This window comes from Drosophila simulans, chromosome 3R (genome assembly GCF_016746395.2).
Source record: "Drosophila simulans strain w501 chromosome 3R, Prin_Dsim_3.1, whole genome shotgun sequence".
Classification (NCBI taxonomy): Eukaryota; Metazoa; Arthropoda; class Insecta; order Diptera; family Drosophilidae; genus Drosophila; species Drosophila simulans.
Window position 1 is genome coordinate 4,050,437 of NC_052523.2, and position 24,225 is coordinate 4,074,661.

Here is a 24,225-nt window from a genome sequence, read left to right on the forward strand (position 1 = left end):
ACACATAAGACTAACTTCTAAGTTTGTTTAAATTATTATATGTAATCCTTTTTATTTTTTGCCATATTATAGTCTAAAATTCATGCATTCCAATGTTAATTTGCATATCAATTGCGACGGAATTTGCATTAAAAATGTATCTATGTATCTATGATCAAATATGGCTCCGACTTATTTTTCCAGAAGCTACGTTCGACCCAATTTGTTATAATTCCACATCTAACACACGTTTGCAACATTTTTTTAGCACATACTTTCGCTTGCATAATTTATAATGTAATTAAAGCGATTGGTGTTTGTTGTTGACATCGTTGTTTCGCCCACGGGTTCGAGGGCGCCTAAGCCCATTTTGGGCCTTTGTTGTAGTTCTGCGGTCGTTAGTCATCCACCGGGTTTGCTCATAGGGGATACAGCCGAAAAAATCCCGGCATAGAGAAATTTTAATTGAAATTATAATAGCCTCATTATGCAAATTTCTTTTTTGTTGCTTATTTTTCGCCCGGTTGTTGCACACACAAAAATAAACGCAGAACAACACGGCACACGGAATCCAAAATGTCGCTTTCTCAGTCGCCCCCCCGGTTTTTGTTTATTTTCTATTTGTGTTAATAACACTTTTTGTGCCTGCTGTGTGTTTGTTTTGTTGCTAGGGCAATTTTATTGTTTGGCAGCAAATTTCCCATTTATACACTTTATTATTCAACAGTTATATTTGTTGTTGTTCCATTTTCCATCGTTTTGTAATTTCCAATTTCAGCGCCGTAATTGTATTTGTTTGACGATTTGCAGAAGGGTAACTCGGCTAAATTTTTAAATAAGTGGATAAGGAGCCATTTCATTCAGCATTATTCAAGGAATATTTTATTGCATTTCGATTGTAATTTAGTTGTCGCAATGTTTGCTTGGTCCAGCAACGGATTCATTTTACACAATCTGAAATGTTCGTCAAACCAATATAATATTTGCCATAAAATTGGAATTTCTGCTACCCTTTTATGTGGAAAATGTATCGCAATAATGTGCAGCCCTGAAACTGAAAACCATCTTTATGTTTAAACTGGCCCGTGGCCTGCAAACTTAACAAACAGTAATGAAGCATGCAGCCATATAATGATTGCAAATTATAAATTCGTGTGTGCAAGTGGAACATGATTTGGTTTGGCTCCATTAACAACTAAGCAACTCCAATTGCAACCTTTTGCCGTGTCGAAATGCCCCTTTTTGAATGGGCACCCCAAAATGGAGGCTGGACTCATTTGCAAGGGGCATAAATAATGTAAGCCAAAACAAATTTTTAACGGCACAGTTTCCCACAACTGAATGCGCACAAAGGAGGGGGAAATGCACCTGTTCAGTCGGATTTTCGCCACTCCCTCACTATTTATATTTACCTGAGCCTGGGTCAACGGCCCATTTGGCCCGAATGCGTGGAACGTGTGCGTTTTACCATTTAATAGCATTAACTTGAAATATGTAAAAGCAAACCCAACTCAATAATGGAGGGCTGCTAGCTCGAAAATTTGCAGGTCGTGAGGCAGGGTATACAATTATGGGCATACTTCGTGACCACAAGAGGTATAATTTTTACTGCGGTAATCATATCAGGTGCAAATGAAATATTTATTCTTCTTGCACAGAACGTCTTATTAAACTTAATAGTATTTGATATGTAAAGCCAAGCTTTGGTTTCGTTTCGACAAAGATATCTCATTTGCAAACAAGAAAAATCGTCGGCAATTCCCTCAAAAAGTTCATTTAAAAGTCGCTTTGAACCGCTTTGACATTAAACGCTTTCTGCGTTTCGGGGCCATTTCATAAATATAACCAAAAGGCCATCAGCCCAAACGATCCGGGCGAGCGCAGCCAATGAAATAACCCCGTCAACCCTTTATCCCGGATGCTCCGCAACCAAAATGTGCAATGGGGCGTTGTGTATTGCATAAATATTTAGTCAGGCGATGCATTAAAATTAATGCAAAAGAGCCAAAACAAATTGGACTCGTAAAACTCACTGAGTTTGGCGATGCCAATCCTTAAAGACGACTAAACTGAAATCGCCAGAGCTATAGCCATGGCCATAGCCATTAAGTGGAATCTCTCTTTATTTCCATTCCCGCCGCAAACATGTTCAAATGTCACATTAAAAATGGTTGCTACTGCTTTTGCATTAATTAAAACTGCGTTCGATCGATATGTTTGCTCGTTCGGGGCTGGTCTGGGATTATAACATTTCTGTAAAATGCAAAAATTGACAGAAAAATAATAACAATTGGCAGGCACGCGAGTGTGTGTGTGCACAACAGATATTCCCAGAAACATAACAATGCACAAATTGCACCCACATCATATCCGTTGGCATTTCGGTTCGAGTTATATTGGGTGGGAGGTGCTGGCCGAATATGAGCCAACTGGGAACTGCGGCCATAACCGCAATAATGGATACCAGAGTCAATGAAAATTAATTGTTGTTTTAATGATTTCCCATTTTCCATGTTAATTGAAAAAAGCATTGAGCTTAGTGTCCGTAATGCCGAAAATTGTGGTTCGTGCTTAAGGTGAATTCCAAGACTTGTGAGCAATAATATGTAGCATACATCTTGGCGTCGATACAGTCAGTTTTTATACCCTTTACTAAAAGGGTATGCTATATGCAGTCCAGGATGAACATGGCGGACACGGCGGGCTAGAAAATTGAGATTAAGCATAAAGATTCCAGATTCCCACAAACCAAAATGTAGAAACGTTTTCAATCAAGAAACAGACAGAGTAACCGGTATATGATAGTCGAGGTAGTCGACTCTGGCAATTAATAACAATATTTCTAAAATTTCGGAAGGGGGTAATAATTTATATTGCATGGGATAACATATCATACCATATTACCCTTAAATCAGCTACATCAGCCACATAATTCCATTGTTTGCACTGCAAACCCGTATAGAAAGTCGAATTAAGTTGTTAAAAAACTATTTGTTAAACCCACATAATTGATTATATTAAATTAACATTGAACAAACACTGCAACGTAAATATTTTTCGGAAGCTGGAATCTAATTCGAATTGTGCAATCAACTGTAAACCTAATGAAAAACTAAGATAAAACACATAATTAAATGGTAAACAAAGGAGTGGAAAAAAGTGAATGGGAAACCAAAAAATATATATGTGGCATATATCGGGATTATTATGTGTGCTACACTAAATTTCAAAATAAAATTTATGCAACAAATGAATTCTTATTATTATCGAGTGTGTTTTTTAATTAAGCCCAATTGTAGAAAATGTGAAACTGATCACGTAAAATAAATTAAAATATAAATATAATATAATTTGTAATAGGAGAAATTAAATGTGAAATATATCTAGTACTTAAACCGTCTTTTAAGAAAACAAAATACAGCTGGACTCCTATTTGAAAACGAAGCTGATACACGAAGCCCAAAAAGTCCTGACGAAAAGTCAATTTTAAAGGGTGAAACACTTTCTTTGACTGGATTTTATTTGTCACCCAACTGGAATCCATTTAGTAGCTGCAGATTAAATGTGAATTCAATGTCCATCGGGAAGTGTCAAATCCCTTTGTAGCAACTCCTGGCCACGTGCTAATAGCAGCAGCTGCTGCCAAGGACCTCCTGCAGTTCAACTGAATGGACATTCTAGTGTCCTTGGGTGCTGTTTTCTTAAGGCTCTCAGCTCTGCAACTTTGAATGCGGATTGCATCAGCATGGTGTTGCTCATACGCCATGTGGTCCAGCCACCTCAAAGTCGGAAGACGGAGGTTTATTTCCTTTCGAAGCTTAAGTCTGAGGTTGTTAGTGAAATAACCAAATAAAGTTTTACAATCCCCTTTAAACTTGTTACTTTTTTATTGTCACCTTAAGCCCTTCAAAGGTGCTCTTGGAAAAATGTTGGATACCTTAAATTACATTTCATGTAGATACTATTTTATATAAAATCTGAAAAATTCATTTTCAAAGATTCCAAATTTAACCAGAATTAAATAGCTTCGAGTTGGCATTTCACTTTTTTAAATTTAATAATCGAAGAACTCAAGACTCCCTTTTCCTTTGATTTTTATGTTCTACAAAGAGCAGGCAAATGTAAAGAAAAAAATTGTTTGATTTTTCAATTAACTCGCAATGACTTTGACTTTCTTGGATTCGTTGAGAAGCCTGATTTGTAGTAGCTTAATTATTTATTTATTTTTAGTAGCTCCATTTGCGGGACAAACTAATGATTTTTATGGAAAATAATGCAGCTAGCTTGTAAAGTATTATTTTTTATAACTATAGAAGCATAGAAAACTGTTTATTTTGTTAATTGATGCGAAATCCTTATGTAATCCTAATGGTATTAGATTGATACAAGACGCACTTTATATGCCTTACATTTAAATTGATCTATCCTTAGTTAAAATGTTTATGTAATAAGTTTCTAAATGGCTTTGTGTTAATTCTTAATTAGTTAAAATGTTTATGTAATAAGTTTCTAAATGGCTTTGTGTTAATTCTTAATTATTATTTAAGCTTTAAAAATTTTTCCTTCTCATAAGTGTAACAGCTGCGAAAGGAGTTTGTCTGAATATTGGCTTTGAAGTTATGTTACAAACTTTATGCAAAATAAAAACATTTAACCGAGCAGAATTTCAAATTAGCCCAAATTTAAATAGATTAAAAATATGCTAATTAATAATTAGGCAAGCTCCCTTTTTTTTCTCTCTGTGTGAGATGACTTGCTCACCGTTGCCGCTGCCATTAATTACCAAACTCATCCAAAGTAATTCTATGGGAAAATTAGTTTAAGCGGGCGTGGCAGCCGCCTTCGGATGATTCAGAGCTGTCAGAGTGTGGATTGCTGTTGGTGGCGCTGCCACTGCAATTATTATGCAATTACTGGCGGATGGGCGATGGGAGGTGGGTGGTGGGTGGTTTGGCAGAGGGTGTAGGCCGACATCGTTTTTCTATTGGCTCTCGGAGGGATAACTACATAAAACTGTTACCTAAGCAACCTGCTGCACAAAGTTATGCCCTCCGCCTCCGAACAGGAAGGCAATTTAGCGGTGGCAAAGCGTTTCAGCCTCTCGCTCCCACTCCCATCTTCCAGCACACTACCTCTCGTTTTGGCCTTTTGTCTTCTTTACGCGTCGTCGGTGGCTGTGTAATATTTTGCTTTCTTTTCCAGCCAGCCAGCCGACTGCTCTTTTTGTGGGCCCGCTGCATGGAGGAAAAGCTCATAAAACTTTTTCAATTTCACTTTAATTTCGCCGGCATTCTTCGCTGTCTTCATCACCATCTTTTCGACGGCGCTTTTCTAGCAACAAAGGCATTTGGCGAATAGGCCTCTTCTTTAGTTGTGTAAAAATTCAATTATATGCATTACCTTTCTTAGCCCAGCCACACATACAAACAAAATAACACTCGACAAATTTAAAATGCTTAGCTTGTGTAAAAAACTACTACTAAGCGTTCAAACTAATCAGCGCATAGTAGTTTAAGGTCAAGGGTTCATTATTGTTGTAACAGTATATTTTTATGGAAAATAGGTGTTTGTATAAATTACTTATATATTAAGATTTCTGCATATTTTAAGTGTACGCATTATGGTCATGCAGAAGGTTGGATGAATTTGTTTCTCGCCTTCGCCGTCTAATGACAATCAAATTAGCGCCATTTTCCTTGGCGCCAAAAACTTTTTCCATTAAACGTGCAATTTTTTCTTCGTATACATTTTTATTTTTTAACTTGCCTCAATAAATTGATTGAGCAAAGTTACGCTGCGTTTGGCTAAAAGCAATTTTTGTGCTGTATTGTCGTCAAGCTTGGAGCGATTGCCAACTTGGACTGCACTTGGTCAGATAAACTTATCCATTGCCGCCGCATTCCCAGTGTTAATCAAAATGTTTACCTCTAATTGAAGTTTCTTGTTACCGGTTTAATTTCGTGTTCATAATCTTATGCAGAACACACGATTAAGTTTAGAACAGTTTGCTGGGGGTGAAGCACACAGTGGACGGAGATGGGTGGTCAAATGTGGTATCTACCTATCTTAAGCCTTGTTTTGCCTATACACTGTCCTCGAATTGTTTTGTTATCCAGTGGCATGGAGTCAGTTTGATTAAAGTGCATAATTTTTACTAAAAGAAAAAATAAATTAGCAATGACCGTAAATCGCCTTTAATTATATATTTTCTATCAGTTACACTTCATAGGTTAGATTTGATAAATTAACTAGCTTAAAAATAAAACGACTCGATTTTCATGTTACCAAGGAAACTCCTTATAGGTCTGAAACGCACTGTAGATATATGGATGGGTACTGTGCACACAGTGTACAGTGTTATGGGGGTTTGATATTAATTAGAAGCTTCAAGGACCTCCAAATTCGATTAGTCCTAGCAGTATGCTAGGCAATACATACAGCTCCTAAGTCAATGACCTATTCTAATTTATATCCGAAAGATCTTTGTCCGCAGAGCAGATATTTCCATTCGATAATTTATAATTTTTCAATCTTAACCAATTTGATGCCATGGTCGTGACTCAACTTGCTAATATTTCCCGGCTTCCCATTCCTTTACCTCCTTTCAGTCATTCATAGCTTAGTATAGAGTGAAAAGTAAAGGGAGCTCGATTTCTGAAGAAAGGTGAACAGTTGGCAGTGTCATCGCATCATAAACATGAATAATTGCGATGCTTAACGGGCGTTGAGAGTCAGGAGACCTCAGATGGAAGATGAGTTTCCCTTTCCACAATATTTGGTCTGTGCCTTGCGTTTGTTATAATACCTCCTAGGCAAAGAAATAAAGAAGAACTAGCACCTATTAGTTTAGTATGACTTGAATTAACGTAAATAATTACATATATAAGATGGGCATTAAATACGAAAAGTGCATGCAAAACGTAACCATATATTTATATTTTTTACTGAATAATATTTTTTAAAGACTTCAGTATTGATTTCTAAAATTGTTGATAAATTACTGGTTTTTTAGGATTCGGTTCTCCTAAACTAGGTATCCTGTGTTCGAATCCTTGGCCGATCTATTTGATTTGGTTCTATGTGCGTTCGTGCGCAAGTTCCAAGTTGCCACAACTAAAGGAAAGGGGATTGGATGTTGGGGCATACATGAAAAGTAGCTTAACATTAGACAGGACGACATACGACACTTGTCGGGCAGTTGGTGCCCTCCGACTCCCCCCTCTTCATGTACGGGAAGGAGCTATCATTGACAGCCATCGAGTGTGACCCTCGATGGGACGGATGAGCAGGGTGGATGCAGAGGTGGATCGGGTGGGATGGTGATGTAGATAGATAGAGGGCTGACCTAGTCTTCATTTTGCACTCTCCGTATTTCAGGGTGCGCTGCATCGGATGTAAGCTCCTTCGGAACTCCTCCTTTCCCCCTTGGTGCATTTGTGATTCGATTTGATTTGGCTCAATGGATAGATTATGGTTTTCATATATGTGCAAAATTTGGGTTAGTTGGAGATTGTATCGCATAAGGTGGATCGAAAATATATCAGGGCCATTATTGCCATCCTTAACATGCAGTGCATGTGAGATCCGACGACTCTATTTAAGATGAGAGTGGAAACTCTAGTCTATCTAATTAGACTTTGACGAAACAATATCCCAAATCAATTGCGTAAATCTGACTAATAAGCGGCTTTGACGGTTTTAAGGTCTACATGAAATGTTATTCATAGCTGTTGCCAATTGGATTTGAGTTTATCTGGCTGCTGAATGAGAGTGCAAACTTTTTACTCAACAATGAGAAAAAGACAATGGACAAACTTTGTTATTTCTGGTTTTTCTGCCACGGGAATTGTAACGAAACCAAACCAAACGCGGAAAGCAAAAAGAAAGATATTGGTCAAGCAACTAATAAAACTTTCTGTGGCATTCAAAAAGCGTATAGCACTGAATCCTGTTTTCACCTGGATGCCAAAAAAAAGCGAGTGTAGCATGCAAAAGCTGCAAAAACACACTATATAAATTTTTTAAAAGTTGCAAAAATGCAACTATGGCACTGGGGCTAAAAGAACAAATATAAATGGCAAAGTAAACTGAAAAATAATACAAACTAATTGCCGGCCAAATAAAGTTTACCCAACGAAAAACTGCTATAATGTGTATAGCATTTTTTGCTCAGCCACTTTTCTTCGATTTCGTTTAAACTTTTCCAACGGCAAACGGCTTCTGGAAAAAAACATTAACGAACTTTCCGCAAATTGTGCGAATTTTTTTGTATGTCGACCAATTTTTAGTTGAGCAATCCGGAACTCAATTTTGGTTGGGATTAACGTTGAAGTGCTATAAAACTGGGAATAGTTAAACTTCCGAAAGTCCTAACACGGATTTGTCCAGTCTGAAGATCAAAAAGGTAGTCCGGAAAAAGCGAAGTACAATTTGACAACAAGTTCGAGATTCAAATACTCTAACAACGCAATTCAGTATATAAGTATATAAAGCCATCTATCTAATTCAGAAAGTAAGTGCGTCGGTTTCAACTTGTTAAAAAATCAGTCGAAAAGTAAATCGAAAGTTGTAAGAAGCAAGTCACGGTTGTTGTTGTTCGTTTTAGCGTTCTTTCTTGGTTTATGTTGTAGTTAGTAATACCAGTGGGGGGCTTATTAAATTAGTTGATTTACAACTTAAATAAATAATTAAATAAGCATTTAATCACCTTCGAATGTTCTTACACCAAGTGTAGAACTTTAAATTATATCATTAGAAAATAATTAGATTTACACTTAAGACATCAACTCAAAGTGCTCTATAGTTTCCGAGCAAATCTGGATCAGCTTAAATTAAGTTGTTTGCTACCCCTTTGGAAATACTTTTATTAGCGTATAAGGCAATTTCCAGCAGATTTCGCAACATAAATTATCAACTTGTCGGGACTTCGGGCAACGGCAGGACGGATGTTCAGCTCGCCAGCCATTTGCTTTTGGCCTCACGCCCATCAAAGGGTCGAAGGACCTCCGCCCCTGCTGCCACGCCCCTGGCTCGTGACCTTTTTGGCAGCATTAAAAGTGATAATTTTCACTCACACACAGAGGCAAACACGATGAAGGGGGCCACTTGGAAGACTTTTATTATTTAATTTTGCCGGGCTGTGCTAATAAATTAAACACAGCTTGACTAACGCCCACCATCTTGGTTCCTGATTTTAAGTGAAACGGACGAAGAACAACACGTACGACCAATGTATGCAAACAGTATCTCGAAAGCTGAATTACCAAAATGAAACTTTCTCCAAGGGGATTAAATGCCATGACTCGCCCCTTTTTGCACCATTGCTTTGCGACTTTCAATTGGATTTTGTCATGGGTAATAAAAATCAGGCAAATCAGCCCAAAAAAAGCGGAGAAGGCGAAAGCTAAGCTAGTTTGAAATTGTTTTGATTCAATTATAACGTTAAGCATATATGGCATTCGACGGCAGAGGAAGAGTGCGGTTTTTCTTTCTATTTTGTGAATTAAAGACACAGATGGAGTAATGGCGAACTCACTTACGCCCGCCAAATTTACATAATAAATCTATTTTCAATGGATTTTACGTTCTTATCCATCTCTTTTTCGTTAAGGAAACTTATCTCCATCGAGCGCTGCCTTTGCGCATTCTATTTTGCTATCAATAGAACCATTATTGTACTTCAGTCTGCAAGCCACCCAACTATCCCCCCGCAAGTCTGTATTTTTCCTTTATCCTTGGGGCTGCAGCTCTGCGAATATTTGGTTAAGAACTGTGGATGTGGATGTGTGCACCCAGTACGAGTATCTGTGTGAGCGCCAGAGCCATATTTGTTTCGCATAAAGATGTACGAACTATCTGTATCTCAATAAGCGAGTGTTGGCGCCCATGTGTGCAGATGTTTAACGCTTCAATGGAAACTTAAAGCTCACATGCCTCCATTACTTAACACATTCGTTTGACTTGGCAATTTAAATGATTTTCAATGGGATGCTTTTAAAAACAAAAACTACTTCAAAATGGAAATGCGTTTTTATCGAGTTTGTATGATATCTTAGAGCACTGGCGATTAATTCTTACCTGTTTCGCTACGGATTCGAATTAAAACACATCAGTCGTAATTTTTATAATTTTTGCAACTTTATTATTATTTAAATTTTTATTTCATCTTAGTGCCTGCAAGTTGTTTTGCTGCACACTTTGGTTATAAACCATTAAACTAATTTTTCCTCTCTTCTCTCAAGTGTTTTTTAATTTTATGTTTTTATGGTTTTTACTATACTTCAATTAGTCCGAATTTGTTAATGCTAAGTCCCTTTCGCACAATCGTTACACATTTTCTAACGCAATAGATTTCATGAGATTTGGTTTTAGTAGTATCCTTTTGTTTTGCCAGTTATGCAGCACTCTATATATTATTTATATATATATATTTGTTGTATTATTTTGCTAATTATTCTAAGTGTACACCATTACATTAATATATAGATTTAATTTTAGATGTATGTATATGCATACAGAAGCTATAAACTTATACATTCTCAATGGGGCTGTAAATGGTTTCCGTGTTCCGTTTTTCGTTATAGTTTTCTTTTCGCGTTTGTTTCCACTGCCGCTTAATGTGTTTATATAATTTACAAGTATTTTAATAAGCGCCGTAAATTGTTTGCCATTTTCGTGCTGTTTCACTTTAATGAGCTGTTCCATTGCTTAATTTTCCCATCCTGTTTTTCTCGGGTATCATTGCCATTTTAGTTACCATTTTGGGCAATTGTTTGTAAATAGTTATTATTCAGAACGGAAAAAAACAGTGAATACAAAAACTAAAAGTAATGAATATCTGTTATGCTTTCAATGCGCATTTCAATTGCCCCGCTTAACTCCTAATGGAATTTTTAACTATTCTCGCAGCTGGAAATTTGTATAGCTATATAGAGGAAATTATTGTTTTTTGTTTTGTGTGGGCTTATATACGCATTTAATTTTAATAGCTATATAAATATTTATTTAGTTACATAACAAAGTACCTGCATGCTTACAATTAACAGTTTAATTTAATTTTGCTTTTGTTTCGTTTGTTTTCTGTCGACCAAAGCTTAGTTCAGTTTGAGTATGAGTTTAGTTTACGTCTATTGTTTTCTCGGGGTAGTTGTACAGCTTTAATTTTACAAATCTCTGCCACAACTTAAAGGAACAGCTCCCTTTCACCTGTACATGATTTGATTTCATGGTTGCCATTTCCCTTGGACTTGTGTTTCTTCTTTTGGTTTTCTGTTTGGTTAAAAACTGCATTCTCATATTAATACTTCGGGAAACTAAAATATATTTATGGGAGTGTTTGTTTGTACGTGTAGAGTAGTACTTTTAATTCTTCAACTAGTTTTATTTACACACAATACACAATTATAATTCAGTCTTTGGAAGAATAACATTCATGTTCATTTTTATTTTCGCATTCAGAATACTCTTAGTTTTTCCTATTTTTATTCTACCATAATTTTTTATACTAACGCCAACAGAAGGAAGAGAAGGAAACTTGTTCGTAACTTGGAATCGTGTAGTATTGATTGGTCCTAATTAGTTGCTAAACACATATTGACATGGAAAGAAATATAACTTCATCTACAATTTTAAGTATTAAATTGGAAAAGAAATGTAACTTTAAAGACCAATACATACTTAGTTAAATAATACATAAAATAATACAGATAAATGAAATTTCAAGAAACTCCAACTCTAATTTAGTGCAAAATGCCTACTATGCAACAGAAAATAAACTCTAAAAACACTCGCTGAACACTTTGCAGATCAGTTGAAATTCCAAGTTAACTTTCCTTGATAAAGAGTTCGACAACAATCTACACTTGGTTAACTATTTACAGTGTAATTTTTAAAAACCAACTAGCAACAAAGTTTAGCGGAGCGAAGCATCTGTGCGTATTGGATAGACACAGCTCTTACTCCTGACACACACACTTACCATATAGCTACCATATAGCCTATGTACTTTATATATAGAGACAGCTGAAACGCATGGGGAAAGGATTTGGGGTTCCAGGAATGAGGTGGCTGTGCGTTTAGAGATCACATTTAAAACGCACGGTCAATTAATGTCACACACGCAGCTCGTCCATCAGCGGATGTTGCTGCTGTTGCTGCTGCTGCTGCTGCTGGTGTTGCTGCTGCTGGTGTTGCTGCTGCTGATGCTGCTGCTGCTGGTGTTGCTGGTGCTGCGTGGTGGAGGCCACAATCACCGGCACAGTGGGTGGCGTGGGCACGACCAGTCCACCGGCCGTGGTCAGCACAGTGGTCATGCTTTGATTATGATGATTCTGCAAGTGTTGCTGATGGGTGACCACATGTTGCTGCTGCTGCTGTTGCTGTTGCTGCTGCTGGGCGGGCGAGTGCTGCTGGGCCTGGGCCTGCGTTTGCTTCATGCAGCTCTTCTTGGTCAGGGTGCCGCACTGATTGCCCATCACTTGGAGGGCGTGTGGCGGCGGCATTTGCACCACCCCGGAAACGCCCACCGCCCCGCTGACCGAACCACCGCCACCCGGATCCTGCAGCGATTTCATGTGCTTCGGCGGAGGCGGCGCTCGGTGGGGTATGTCTGCGAATTCCGGCGGTGGCAGCTGGTGGTGCTGCATGGCATGGTGGTGCGACAGTATCGTGGCGGGATCGCTCTTCGCGTGTATGGTCAGAGTTTCCAGATCGCCGCATATGTTATTCGGCATCTGTCCGTTCTCCTGCCTCTTCAGCTTGGTTTGGGGTCTGGGTTCGCTCAGTCGGGTCTTGTCCCTTTGGTAGTAGACGCCCGCGAAGATCAACACATTCAGGATCAAAAGCGAGCATCCTATGGCGATGGTCACACTCAAGGCTGTGGAGTACGCCGCAAAGCCATCGTTGTCCTGGGAGGCACTGGCCGCCCCACCTGCGTGATCGCCGTCCATCATATCGTCCGGATATATCTTACCGCCTCCGTAGCGAGTGCCGTTCCTTTGCAGCGACGAAGACGGCGAACTGAGATTTAGCAGCGAGAAGACCTGGTTGGTGAAAATCGTAAAGTTTGCCATGGCTGCCGCGTTCGCAGCCCGTGAAATGTACGGCGGATTAAGGGGTTTCACGGAGGCATCGCTGGGTATGTTGTTGTCTTCATCGTCATCGTCGTGGAGTTGGTGGTGTGCGGCGGGCACATTATCACCTCCTGGCTTATGCAGATCCGGGATAAGATTTAGCCAGAAGGAGAGGCGATGTGCTCTATAGTGATTCTTGAGCTTTGGCTTGGTGTCTATGGGAAACATGTGAAATACAAAAAGGAAACGGAATCCTCGTTTAATGTATTGCGTAAGGCCCTCATTCGAGTTTTAGCATAACATTAATTGAAAATGCATTAGACTTAGACAAATCTAATATGCATACTAACCAAAATTGAGGTATTTCTTGTGCACACTCTCGTAGGCTGTCCACTCGATTGTTTTATAGCGACTCCGTTCCTGACGACTCCCATGCTCCGTTTCCATTTGCTCATTTGGATTGCTGCGAATGAATGTGTGTTTAGTACTGGTAATTGATGGAAAGTGCTAATTTATTTATATTTGAGTGAGGTACACGGGAAGAACACAAGTCTAGTTAACACAATTGCCCAAAATTAAGGAGAAACAATATAAATCTCAGTGTGAGTGCCCGCAGCATTCACAACTGCACTTACCCCGTTCGCACAAAGTTGGACCAGTAGAACATCACAACTTCCGATAGACTGATTTCGGTTTTCGTGTAGTTGCGCGTGAAGTGATTAAAACCGCCGACGAGCGGGGCACCGAAGATGTAGGGCAGGTCCTCGCCGTGAATGCATCCCTGGCGCTGCAAAATGCCGGAAAACCAGAAACCAAATTAAGTGCCAACCATCACATCCCTGACCCTAATCATATTAAAGCATCTGCATCTCAGTTTCCAACTAATTGGGGTATTTGTGAGAACTAAGAGCAGGGGCCTACACACAATCCTATTGAAGTATTCGCAAAACATGTTAATGTACTTGAAAGCTAAACTATGGAGGTGGCAATAGAGTTATCTATAAAGACTGCCCCCATTTTTTAAATCAATTCATTGATATTATTGTTAATTTGCACTGCATATTTCCAAGCTGAACTTGAACTCACCTGAGGATAATCACCGAATCGCGTCTGGTAGTCAAACACGTACAGGTACGAGTTCCGATGATCCGCCGAGTGCAAATCCACCGTTTGAGCCGCCGGAGCCACTACCTGAGCATCGCTGAGCGCCTCCAGTGTTTCGTCCCTGCGGAAAATGTGGGAAAAAGCACAACATTAAAATCAAATAACAATTTTTCAATATTTGCCCGCCGGCGCCCTTCAGCTCGCTTCCAATTTTCCGGCTATTTTGCCATTGCTCTTCGCCAATCGAGCTGTGTTCAAGTGCGCAACTAACAAGCCACTTTGAGTGCTGCCACTTTGGTTGATGTGGCTCGTATTTACCTGTTTACCGAGTGGAGCCCTCAACGCTGGCCTAAGCCTATTTCGGTTTAAGTTTTTTTGCGCCCGCCCGCCGTCCGATTTTCCGCATTTCCCTTATTTTTGTCTGTCTCTGCCCTTTACGTTTTTTTTTTTTAGTTTGTTTAGTAGTCGAAATGCAGCAGCGGAAAATTTGAATAAAACCCATTTGGCGCATTTGCATACATATCTTTTCAGTGCAGCAAAGATGGAACCACCAGGAGCTCTTTGTGTCCCTCGCTTTTTATTATTTGGGTTGTCCTGGCACATTTCGTGCTTAATGCTGAGAGTTCTTTAATGTTCGAAACTATTTTCAGTGCGATAAATAAATTTGTGACTAAGCCTTTAAGTGAACTGCCTACAAAAACTGGACAGTGCATTGTTAATAAGTTATCAGTTGGATATTGGATGTTAAATAAACTGCTAAGTTGCAAGAACATGTCTTTAATTTTGTTGTTCCATGACTGATCCACTTGATTGTTGTGAAACTATATCCATACCCATATTTTCTTTTGATCAGTAAAGAATGGTATTTTCTTGAGCTGTGATTGGTATTATTCACTTCATTAATTGCTGTTGTTGCACCCATATATTTAATCAGAACTCTCTTAAGAAACGCGCCTGGTGGCAGGATGGCAAATCCATCTCTTGTATTGCTGACACTCAAACGGAATGGCACTTCGCTCCACCCCGCCGCCTGCATTTCCATCCTCGGCACCTGTGATCAGTGCTCCATGGAAATGCGGCCTTGACGGAGTTGGAGCGTGAAACGTTTGCCGTGCTTCATTGCAGGCCACTTAACGCACGTCCGCACAACTCCGGGAAATGCTCGGTAGTGGGCTGTGAAAGGCTGTATTAAGTATACGCCACGCGAAATCAATTTGTTTGGCGTATTTCTTTGGAAATATTGAAATGTAATTCCGCATAAATTATGCAAACACAAATAAATTGTTTGAGGAAATGGAAACGAGAGTCGAAATATACATTGGACATGATATGAATGCATTCTGCGTGTGCTGGCTGCGCTGTCACTTTGACCTAGTCGCAAACATAAATATTGATTGAAATCGAAAAATGAAAAGCAAATCATATATTTGATTGGGCTTGTGTGCTAGCAATTTCCATGCCACTTATGCGACCCGTTTGCGGACAAATTGCAGCCAAACATTATTTATGAAGACTGGCAGGCTGGCTGCCTGGCTGGCCGGCCGACAGAAATGGACAAAAAATTTGCATTTCATTTGCCACAAGATTGAAATCAAGATTCATTTAAGCCCCTTTAATTGAAACCTGCTTGGGAAGCGGGCGAGCACCGGAGCAGCAGATCGGGCATGTCACTGCGTATTTAATTAAGAACGAAATATTTATTTGGCACACACCAGCCACCTGGCTCCTTGAAATCTCCGTCTTCACCCTTCCGCCCGTCCGGAATCTCGGGTTCGAGGGGCTTGGGTTCGCATACAAACGCAATTACTCACCGGATATTAATTGGATGCTGCACGGGCCTCTCCCAATCCGTATACTCATTGACAATCGTGGCGAATATCTCGTTCAAATGGAACGTGTACGTGTTCCGTACGTAGGCCTTTAAAATTCTCGACCGTCGATCCGCCTCGATTCCATATTGCACGTCGCCCGAATTGAAGCTGAAAAAGGCCTCGGCACGTGTCACGCCGGCCATCAGGTCGTATCTGCGAAAATGTGATTGAGAAAGAGGAGTCAAATTGGGTACTCGAAAAATGGTCTCGAGGAATTCGGTTAAGCCTTACAAATAAGTTGGAAGTTGCTCTCTGAGTATTTGGGCTTGAATTGGTATTGAATTGAACTTAACTAAACCCTTGCATAGGGTTTATAATATATATTCTTATCTCCTTTTTAATTCGGAAAATTGAAAATAATATTGGTTTCTGTGTACTATTAAATGGCTTGTGCGAGAGGTGTCAGATTTCCCATTTGATAACCCATTGCTAGGAGCAGGTTGCTCCAATAAGTTAGGACCACCTGAGTGGTCTCCCACGAATTAAGAAATAAGCCAAGGGTCCTGGTCAAGTGCTCTGTCGGACTTAAGTTATGCTTTGTAATTACAAATTTGCAACCAACAAATTGCATTCCTCAAGCATCAATTCACATTTATCTCTCTGCCACAATAATTTGGCCCGAAAACTTTAGATCCATTCATTTGTTAAGCAAGTTGAAGCACGCCCTTGCAGCTAACCGCACTCTTGATATATACAAAACTTTGAAGCAACTCTTGGCCAAAAGCAGCTGGGCAAGTATATGCTGATACTTCTTGCAGCATTTGCAATTTTAAATTTATTTTTGCCCTATTTGTTTACGCACAGCGTGCGATAGACTTAGACGAAGGGAGAGATTGGTCGGTCGGTTGAAAGTTTTGCGCTTTATATTTGGCAAATTTTATTTGCTCTTTGTGCATGTGTTTAATGGAATTCCTTTGGATATTCGGTGTGCGTGTGTGCTCCGCAAATTGCTTTTAAATGTGCACAAAGAAATATTTATACTCCTTTGGCAGGGCGACCGACTAATAGCCCCCAGGACATTGACAGTTTACAAAGCGCACGGAGATAAATTCACGTTAGACCGACCGACCCACAATGCAACGCTGCACTCGAGTTGCAGCTCAAAGCCAGGACCCCAAAGTGCTGCAGTTTTCAACTCAAAAAAAGAGTTCACATTAACTATTGACTGTGCGTTTGATTGGCCGGCAGTTCAATTCCCTGTTAATTATCTATTCAATTGCAGTTCGCAATGGTGCTTGACTTGTAATGCAGCTAGCCAGTGATTGGAAATACTATATGCACATACATAAGTAGTTAGTTACCCTGTTTATTGGATTATAGCCAGAGATAAGCTACGCACCAATGATTATTATCAACAATATTTTAGTTCGTAAATGTTGCTACCATATACCCTATTTACTGATCCATGCTACTTATCAAGATAAATATACTAATATTTTAGTATAATTTAAAGTAAAATATCGTAAGAATACACATTCCTTGGCAACACTACCCTATTTCCGCCATTCCGTGAGTAGTTTGTATAACAACAGAGCCGCACATCAATTATGGCATCGCAGCTAATTAGCTGTTAATAATATATATTAACATTGTAAAATGGCTCAGACACAAAGTGCATAAATCAAGTGGCCCACACCACTGGGCCACAGAAATCTACAAAAGCCACAATGGCCAGCAGCGAGTTGAGCATTACAAAATGTAGCCCAACATTTGCGTGCCTAATGTGCATAAATTAATTATATGCAAGTGAGCCCAAAGCAGGTTTGTGGCCAAATCTTATCGCTGGCTAAACTAACTGCTCGTGCCGTGGCAAAAGTCAAGATAAAGCGCCTTTGACACCCGACAAAGCAAACACAAGCTTGCCAAAAGAAGTCGAAACTTTAAAATAATTATAGTCCATACTCTGTTTACTCGAAGTCATGCACTGGGAAAAAACAGCATGGTGATTGTACAGACATTACTTAAAATGAGCATCTATCATATGAAGTTTATTTAAACTAAATTTTTTATGTATTTTTTATATTTAGATTCAAAAATATTAAGTACAACCAGAGTAAGATAAAAACACAATATAATGTTGAAGGTATTTTCAACGTATTTTTGCTTTGTGTAATCACACCATATGTACGCGTTTGTGTAGGGGCAGGAGTTCAGGTAAAAATAATTAAGCATTTGCTGGCCTGGCCCAACTTACCTTGACAACTTGTTAATGGCAGTTTTTCTCATTAATACTGCATTAATTAAAAAGTCCGCCGCGCGTTGTGAAAGCGTGAGTGTTGTTGGGCATTCGTGCAACCATATGTGTGAGGAAACATCGTGTTCATCATCGCCAAGATCATCATCATCATCAGGAGCAAAAGCCGTCGGAGTCGTGTTGGGATGAAAAGTGTAGAGGGAAAACCATCGCATTATAATTTATTTTAATTATGCAAAGGAAATGAAAGTAATTTGCGAGTTAACGAAAACTGCGTTCAGATGCACTAATACCAAATGTAATGAATTTAATTAACCCCTTTTCATTTTTTGTCGTAATTAAATGAAGCAGATCGCATTTTAATACTTTATACAAAACTTTTTGTTATTGTGGGGTATTTTCCAGTAGCACAATGCAGTTTATCAAAACTAAATAAGTGAATTTCACCACTACCAATATAAATGATAAATTTTTCATAGCATTTTAATCTTGCATGAAACTATGATGGAATTCGAAACCCACCGATATTCTCGAGTTGTCCCGGTGTTCCCCAGCCACCCGCAGCTGCGATTCCCGCCTCTCCGCCCAATCCGTTGCCAGCGGCCGTGGAGGCTTGAGCCTGCGCTTGGGCCGCCGGTGATCCGGGGGCGGGGGGCACATAGTCACCGCCGTCGATGACCACTCCGTCGATGCTGGGCCCAAAGGCGAAGCCAAACTCCGGCGGACGAATGGGCACGCTGAGCAACTGGTCCAGTGTCTTCTCGCGCAGGCATTTCATGAGGTGGGCGTGCGGAAGGTCGGAGGCACAGTTCACGTGGTGGGCCACGATGGCGGCGTACTTAGCCGGATTACTGACCAGTGACCAGGGGGCCAGACCGGATCCGGACATTAAGATGGCCCGGTTGAAGAGCAGGCCTAGAAAATGAGACAGAGCACAGGAAAAAATTAGCTCGGAGTTCTTAGGAAGTAATATTATATTAGTCTAGGGAAAACTATTTGCTAAGATACTATTAGTATTTACATAAAATTAAAAGATATAGAAGATATCTTTATTTTACATTAATAAGTATATTTTTTTTTATTTATGAATCAGGTTACAAAGTACATTATCGTAACAGTATACCTAAAAGAATTGAGCAAAGTGCAACGATAACTCTTTTGAAGTGAAGTGGATAAACTTATTACTTTTCCGAGTGACAAATGATATGGGTACTGCCACATGCAAGTATGTTGCCACGGTCAGTTTGATATTGGGTACTCACCCTCCGGCACGGCCATCGACGAGATGAGGAAGTGAACGCAAGCGGCTCCAGTTCCGTGTCCTGCGAGCGTGATGCTGTTGGGATCCCCGCCGAAGGCCGCGATGTTCTCCTTGAGCCAGTGCAGCGCCGCAATGATGTCCATTAGGCCGTAATTGGCCGGCAGCTTGGAGTAGCGGTCCGTGTTGGCATTCAGAAAGCCTGCAAATAGTTGCCGGGGTTTCCCGCACTTAATCAGCAGTTTTCCTTGCCGCCTGATTGGCTCGCGAATGGAAATTTAATCGATTCGCCGCGTACTCGTGCATTCAGTCGTTGGTCGCTTTGCCTATTTAAAATGTCAAACGCCACTCTTTTTTCCCGCTCTCCCGCGCGCGGAAAATGTGCAAAGTCACGCGTGCAAATCATGATGTCAGCACTTCCGTTTCCTCTGCAACAACAGAGGCGGCGGCAGCAGCAGCAGCAGCAGAGGGGGTAAGCAGATTCAGGGAGGGGTGTCGAAAGGCCGAAGGAAATGGGTGGGTATGAGGTCAAATGAGGTCACACTTATTTCGACTGTGCATTTGAATTTACACAGGGTATCGGGCAATGCACAGTGGTCAATTGAGCTGCCGGAAACTGAACTAAATAATGTATCCTTAAAGGTGATTGATCACGACGGTCCATTTGTCGAACAAGTTCCTGAATTATGTGGGGATGCTATTTCAAGCGTTTGATAAGTTTAATGGTTTCCTTTAAAATTAATTTACCTTGAAAGGTACAATTCAAAAAACGTTTGCCTTTCAAATTCAACACCCACTGTGACGTTGGCGAATTTCGAGCCGGACTGCAGCTAAATTAGTTGGATTATGGAATAAATGTACGCCTGGTAGCTGCTGCAGTTGCTACAGCGGAAGTGCAGTTGATGTTGCAGCTGGCTGGGATGGATGGGAAGGGAGGTTGAAAGGAGTTTGAATGGAGGCTGAAAGGCTGGGAAGAGGGTCGATTGGTTGGCGCACGTTCGCTCCATTGCACTGACCTCACTCGCCTGTCCGTCCGGCTGTCCTTCGTCCTTTTGGTCATGCACTCGGCATATCAATTAGCATTAGGATTTGAGTGTGCAGAGCACTTACCCAGCACTCCGAGGCGATAATTTATGGTTACCACCAATATTTGTCCATAGCTGGCCAGCACGGATCCGTCGTAGGGATTGCCGCTGTTCCATTCATATGATTCGCCGTGCACGAAGACCAGCACCGGATACTTGGCGGGACTTCCACTTCCAGCCGACGAGGAGGACGTTGACGACGATGAGGAGGAAGAGCTGGAGCCTCCACTTCCCGATGACGAGGACCCGGTAGACGAAGACGATGAACTGCCCGAGGAGTCACGCGATCCAACTGTTAAGTACACGGAAACAAATTATTGGTAAAAAATTCAAGGCATATTTTGGAGGGCAATTATTTAGTTATTTGAAATTTACTTCGGATTTTTAAATGTTCAAAAACAGTATATCAATCTTATATCAAAAACTATTAAAAACCAACAATGTGTAATATTATATTTTAGCTTTCAATGCAGAATTTTCTCACTGCATTGACATGAAAAAGAAATGTTAATTAACGCCATTTCAATTGAAGGAAACGATGGAGATAAATTTTATAATGGGAAAGCTGAAATTGATTGTCTTTCCGGTGGAAATCCGGCAGAAATATTTCAAGTTTCCAATGAGGGAAATAATTGCGGTAGCAGAGAATCACGGTCTCCGTCTTTAAACCGCTGGCCAAGAAGCCAAGACCATTAATCAACTCTGCCTACGAAAATAGGTAAACAAGGCATTAAATCAGGCTCGATTCAGAGACAAATGAGCGTCTAAGCCCTGAAAATAGCCAAATAAGACGCAAACAACTCTTTTCCCGTTTGGCTTCTGTGACGAAAGCCCCAAGTCATCGAAGGCTCTCCTGGTCTAGTGGATCCTAATCGGAACGGACACGTTTTGGAGCTTAAGATATTTACGTATCGAAAGGCTTTTTCCTTAAGAAGAAAAAAGTATGGCAGTGAATTGATCCCTTTTTGCTGACGTGTGTGTAAAGTAATCCTCACATAGGTGTGAGCCTTTGAAGTCGCACATTTGGGGATTAAGGTGTATAAGTTGTTCCTATTTGACAGTCGGTTTTTTCATTTATCTTAGCTTGTTATGATAGAATTAAAAAAACACTAAGCCGTCAATATTATATAATTATTTACAAAATACATAAAAGTAACTACATCTGAAATAAAGTAAAAGTAAATGAGAATCATATATATATTTCAAGGAGAAATATTGTTATTAAAGTTTAAGCTGTAACTTGAAACCTAAAGAAATAAGACGTCACTTTAAGGTTAGCTACAAGTAAAACTAAACTCACTTTGAAGCAGAGAACACGAAATCGCTCGCAAAATGCAAACATAAATTTATCTTTGGAAAAGAAGGAAACGAGGAGGAAAGCATAGTTTGTGCAGCTGCATCTTTGGTAGATACATATCGCATGTATCTGAGTGCACGCTTGTATCTGAGCTAGTCAACAGTGGGGCGGAGTCGCCCCACAAGTCACCACCCACCGAACAAAAGCCCCAACAACAAGGATAACAAAAGCAATATGAGCACGGGTTTCTCGCCTGCTGCCCACATAGAAAGTTCCTCGCTGGAACAAAAGAACCTGCTTATCAAAGCGGAAAAAGAGTTGAGGAGGCGTTGGGGTTTGGGTTTGCTATATGGATGTTATGGGGGGTTCTGCTACCAAGAGTTAGAAGAAGTGGCGAAACGAGCACCACATAAAGGCCAAAGGAGGAAAGCAAGTTACTGTGTCAGTGACTTTTATAAATAGGGCGAACAAAGACTGACTCGTGGCACGTGTGTGGACCTCGGGCAAAGAATTGGGTAGGGGGTATACACATCACATATAGATAGGTACCTATTGAAACCTGGCCAAAACCCACTGCTGAACAGTCGTTGTGTGTTAACGTGCCACGAAATGGAAACCAAAGTCAATATGTGTGAAAAATTTTCTCGCCTTGATGTCACTGCGGTGTCACAATTCTCGCATTTCCAGCTAATTCAGTGATTTTCCCAGAAATACAAAAAGCGTTTGCTATTTTCAATGACTTTAAAATCGTGCTTCATGCTCACGTTCTAAATTACTATGGGCTAAGATGCCATCCATCATTTTCCTTCCTAAGCATTAAAACTGTAATAAGCTTAGACCACATCAAGTATTCGTTTATTTGTTCATTGTTCTTAAGAAATTCGTAAGAATTTTGGAGTTCTATTAAATAAAATATATATATTATACGTACTTCAACTCAAGAGAAGGAAATGTTATTCCATTCTTGTTTATCTTTGGTCGCACTGATTTCGTAATTTAAATTAAAAAGCTGTTTACGGTATCTTCAACACTTACATATCCTTTAAAGTACATCGTACTTAAGCGTTCAAATAGTTTGCCAATTCAGAATGTAGAATTTTAATGCAGCAAATGACGCCGTAAAATTAATACAAATTTCTATATTAGTTCCAAGAAACTTTTTAAATGTAACAAGCTATAAATTCCATGAAGGCCGCAGAAATTCAAAGCCCCCAGTCATTACAGTAATTTGAGGCCAGAAAGGTTCTGGCCAAAACGAGGGGTGGAGGGGAAGCCACGTAACATGCAAACAGCATTTAAAACTTGTCTCCAAAACTTCCGACCACCCGCACAAAAACCCGGCCAGAAAACTTTTGTTGTCATTTCAACAAAAATGGCGACGTTTTCTGCAAGTTGTAGGCCCCCGGGGGATGCTACTTACAACAACCAGAGAGAAAGGAATTAAACTTTTATGACTGCCCCCGAGAAGAAGTCAGCACACACATAGTGCACTGAGAAAAACCAGGCAATAGTTTAGAAAATAGTTCTTTCTTAGGACTGCTGAAAGCGAAAAACATTTCTTTCGAAAAAAATGTATTTTACATTGGGTCACTCAAAAACAAATTTATATGCATTGCAATGGATCGAAAGCTGAACTCATATAACACGTATGAGTAACACAGAATATAGTAATTTATTTTTATAAGACAAATATTGGGCAAATATTATTAATTTATTATTTGTATTGTGTATCAATTTGAATCTTATAAAATTTCAGTGCACCATCAGATCGCAGTCAGACATAAGTTTAGCAGGAACCGCCTACAACAACTGCCCGCCTTAAAAAAGTTGTACAATAGTTTTGCTGGGTGCTTGGCAAAAAGTTTGCTCCGCATAATTCTGGCAAATGTAAATATTTTGTAGGAGCGCGTCTACAAATGTGTGTTGCCGGAAAACTAATGCGACTTTCGGGGCCCACTGTCGGGCTTGTTAATAAGTTGAACATGTTTTAATTTACATGCTCACGCTGAGCTCGGGTTGCCATTCATTCATTCAGTCAGTGCCATATTATTTGCGACCGGCAAATCACAACTTGGATGTCGTCAAGTTTTCAGGCAGTCTCGACTGAAAGTTGCCGCTGGGAGTTGCCGACTTTCGGGGCAGTGTTATTTTGACTGGCATAAATTTAATCAAATTTGTGGCATGTGCCAAATGTGCGCTTTCCCTTTTAATAGCAGCCATGTTGCTGCAACTCTCGAAAAACTGTTGACAGTGTCTGAATAAATGACTCTATGTGATTGACTATGCTAAATCAGCACTCACAAACAAAAGGCAACTGGCGAAAAGATAAAAACGTATAGTAGGATTACAATTTTGAGCTTGTAGATT

General features: G+C 39.9%; 1 protein-coding gene across 4 annotated transcripts in view; it reads right to left on the reverse strand.

Moving 5' to 3' along the window:
• Positions 1-10,094: 10,094 nt before the first annotated feature.
• Positions 10,095-24,225, reverse strand: part of LOC6727109 (neuroligin-3) — a 71,153-nt gene continuing 57,022 nt past the window's right edge. For all 4 annotated transcript variants that reach the window (XM_016175842.3, XM_039295431.2, XM_016175841.3 and 1 more), the window contains 9 exons: positions 20,587-20,853; positions 19,481-19,678; positions 18,741-19,133; positions 18,219-18,255; positions 15,965-16,177; positions 14,136-14,274; positions 13,685-13,836; positions 13,400-13,512; positions 10,095-13,264 (listed from right to left, as the gene is read on the reverse strand). In XM_016175842.3, the coding sequence (XP_016033586.1) occupies positions 12,090-13,264; positions 13,400-13,512; positions 13,685-13,836; positions 14,136-14,274; positions 15,965-16,177; positions 18,219-18,255; positions 18,741-19,133; positions 19,481-19,678; positions 20,587-20,853 (2,687 nt within the window). In that variant the 3' untranslated portion in view covers positions 10,095-12,089. The remainder of the gene's footprint in view (positions 13,265-13,399; positions 13,513-13,684; positions 13,837-14,135; positions 14,275-15,964; positions 16,178-18,218; positions 18,256-18,740; positions 19,134-19,480; positions 19,679-20,586; positions 20,854-24,225) is intronic.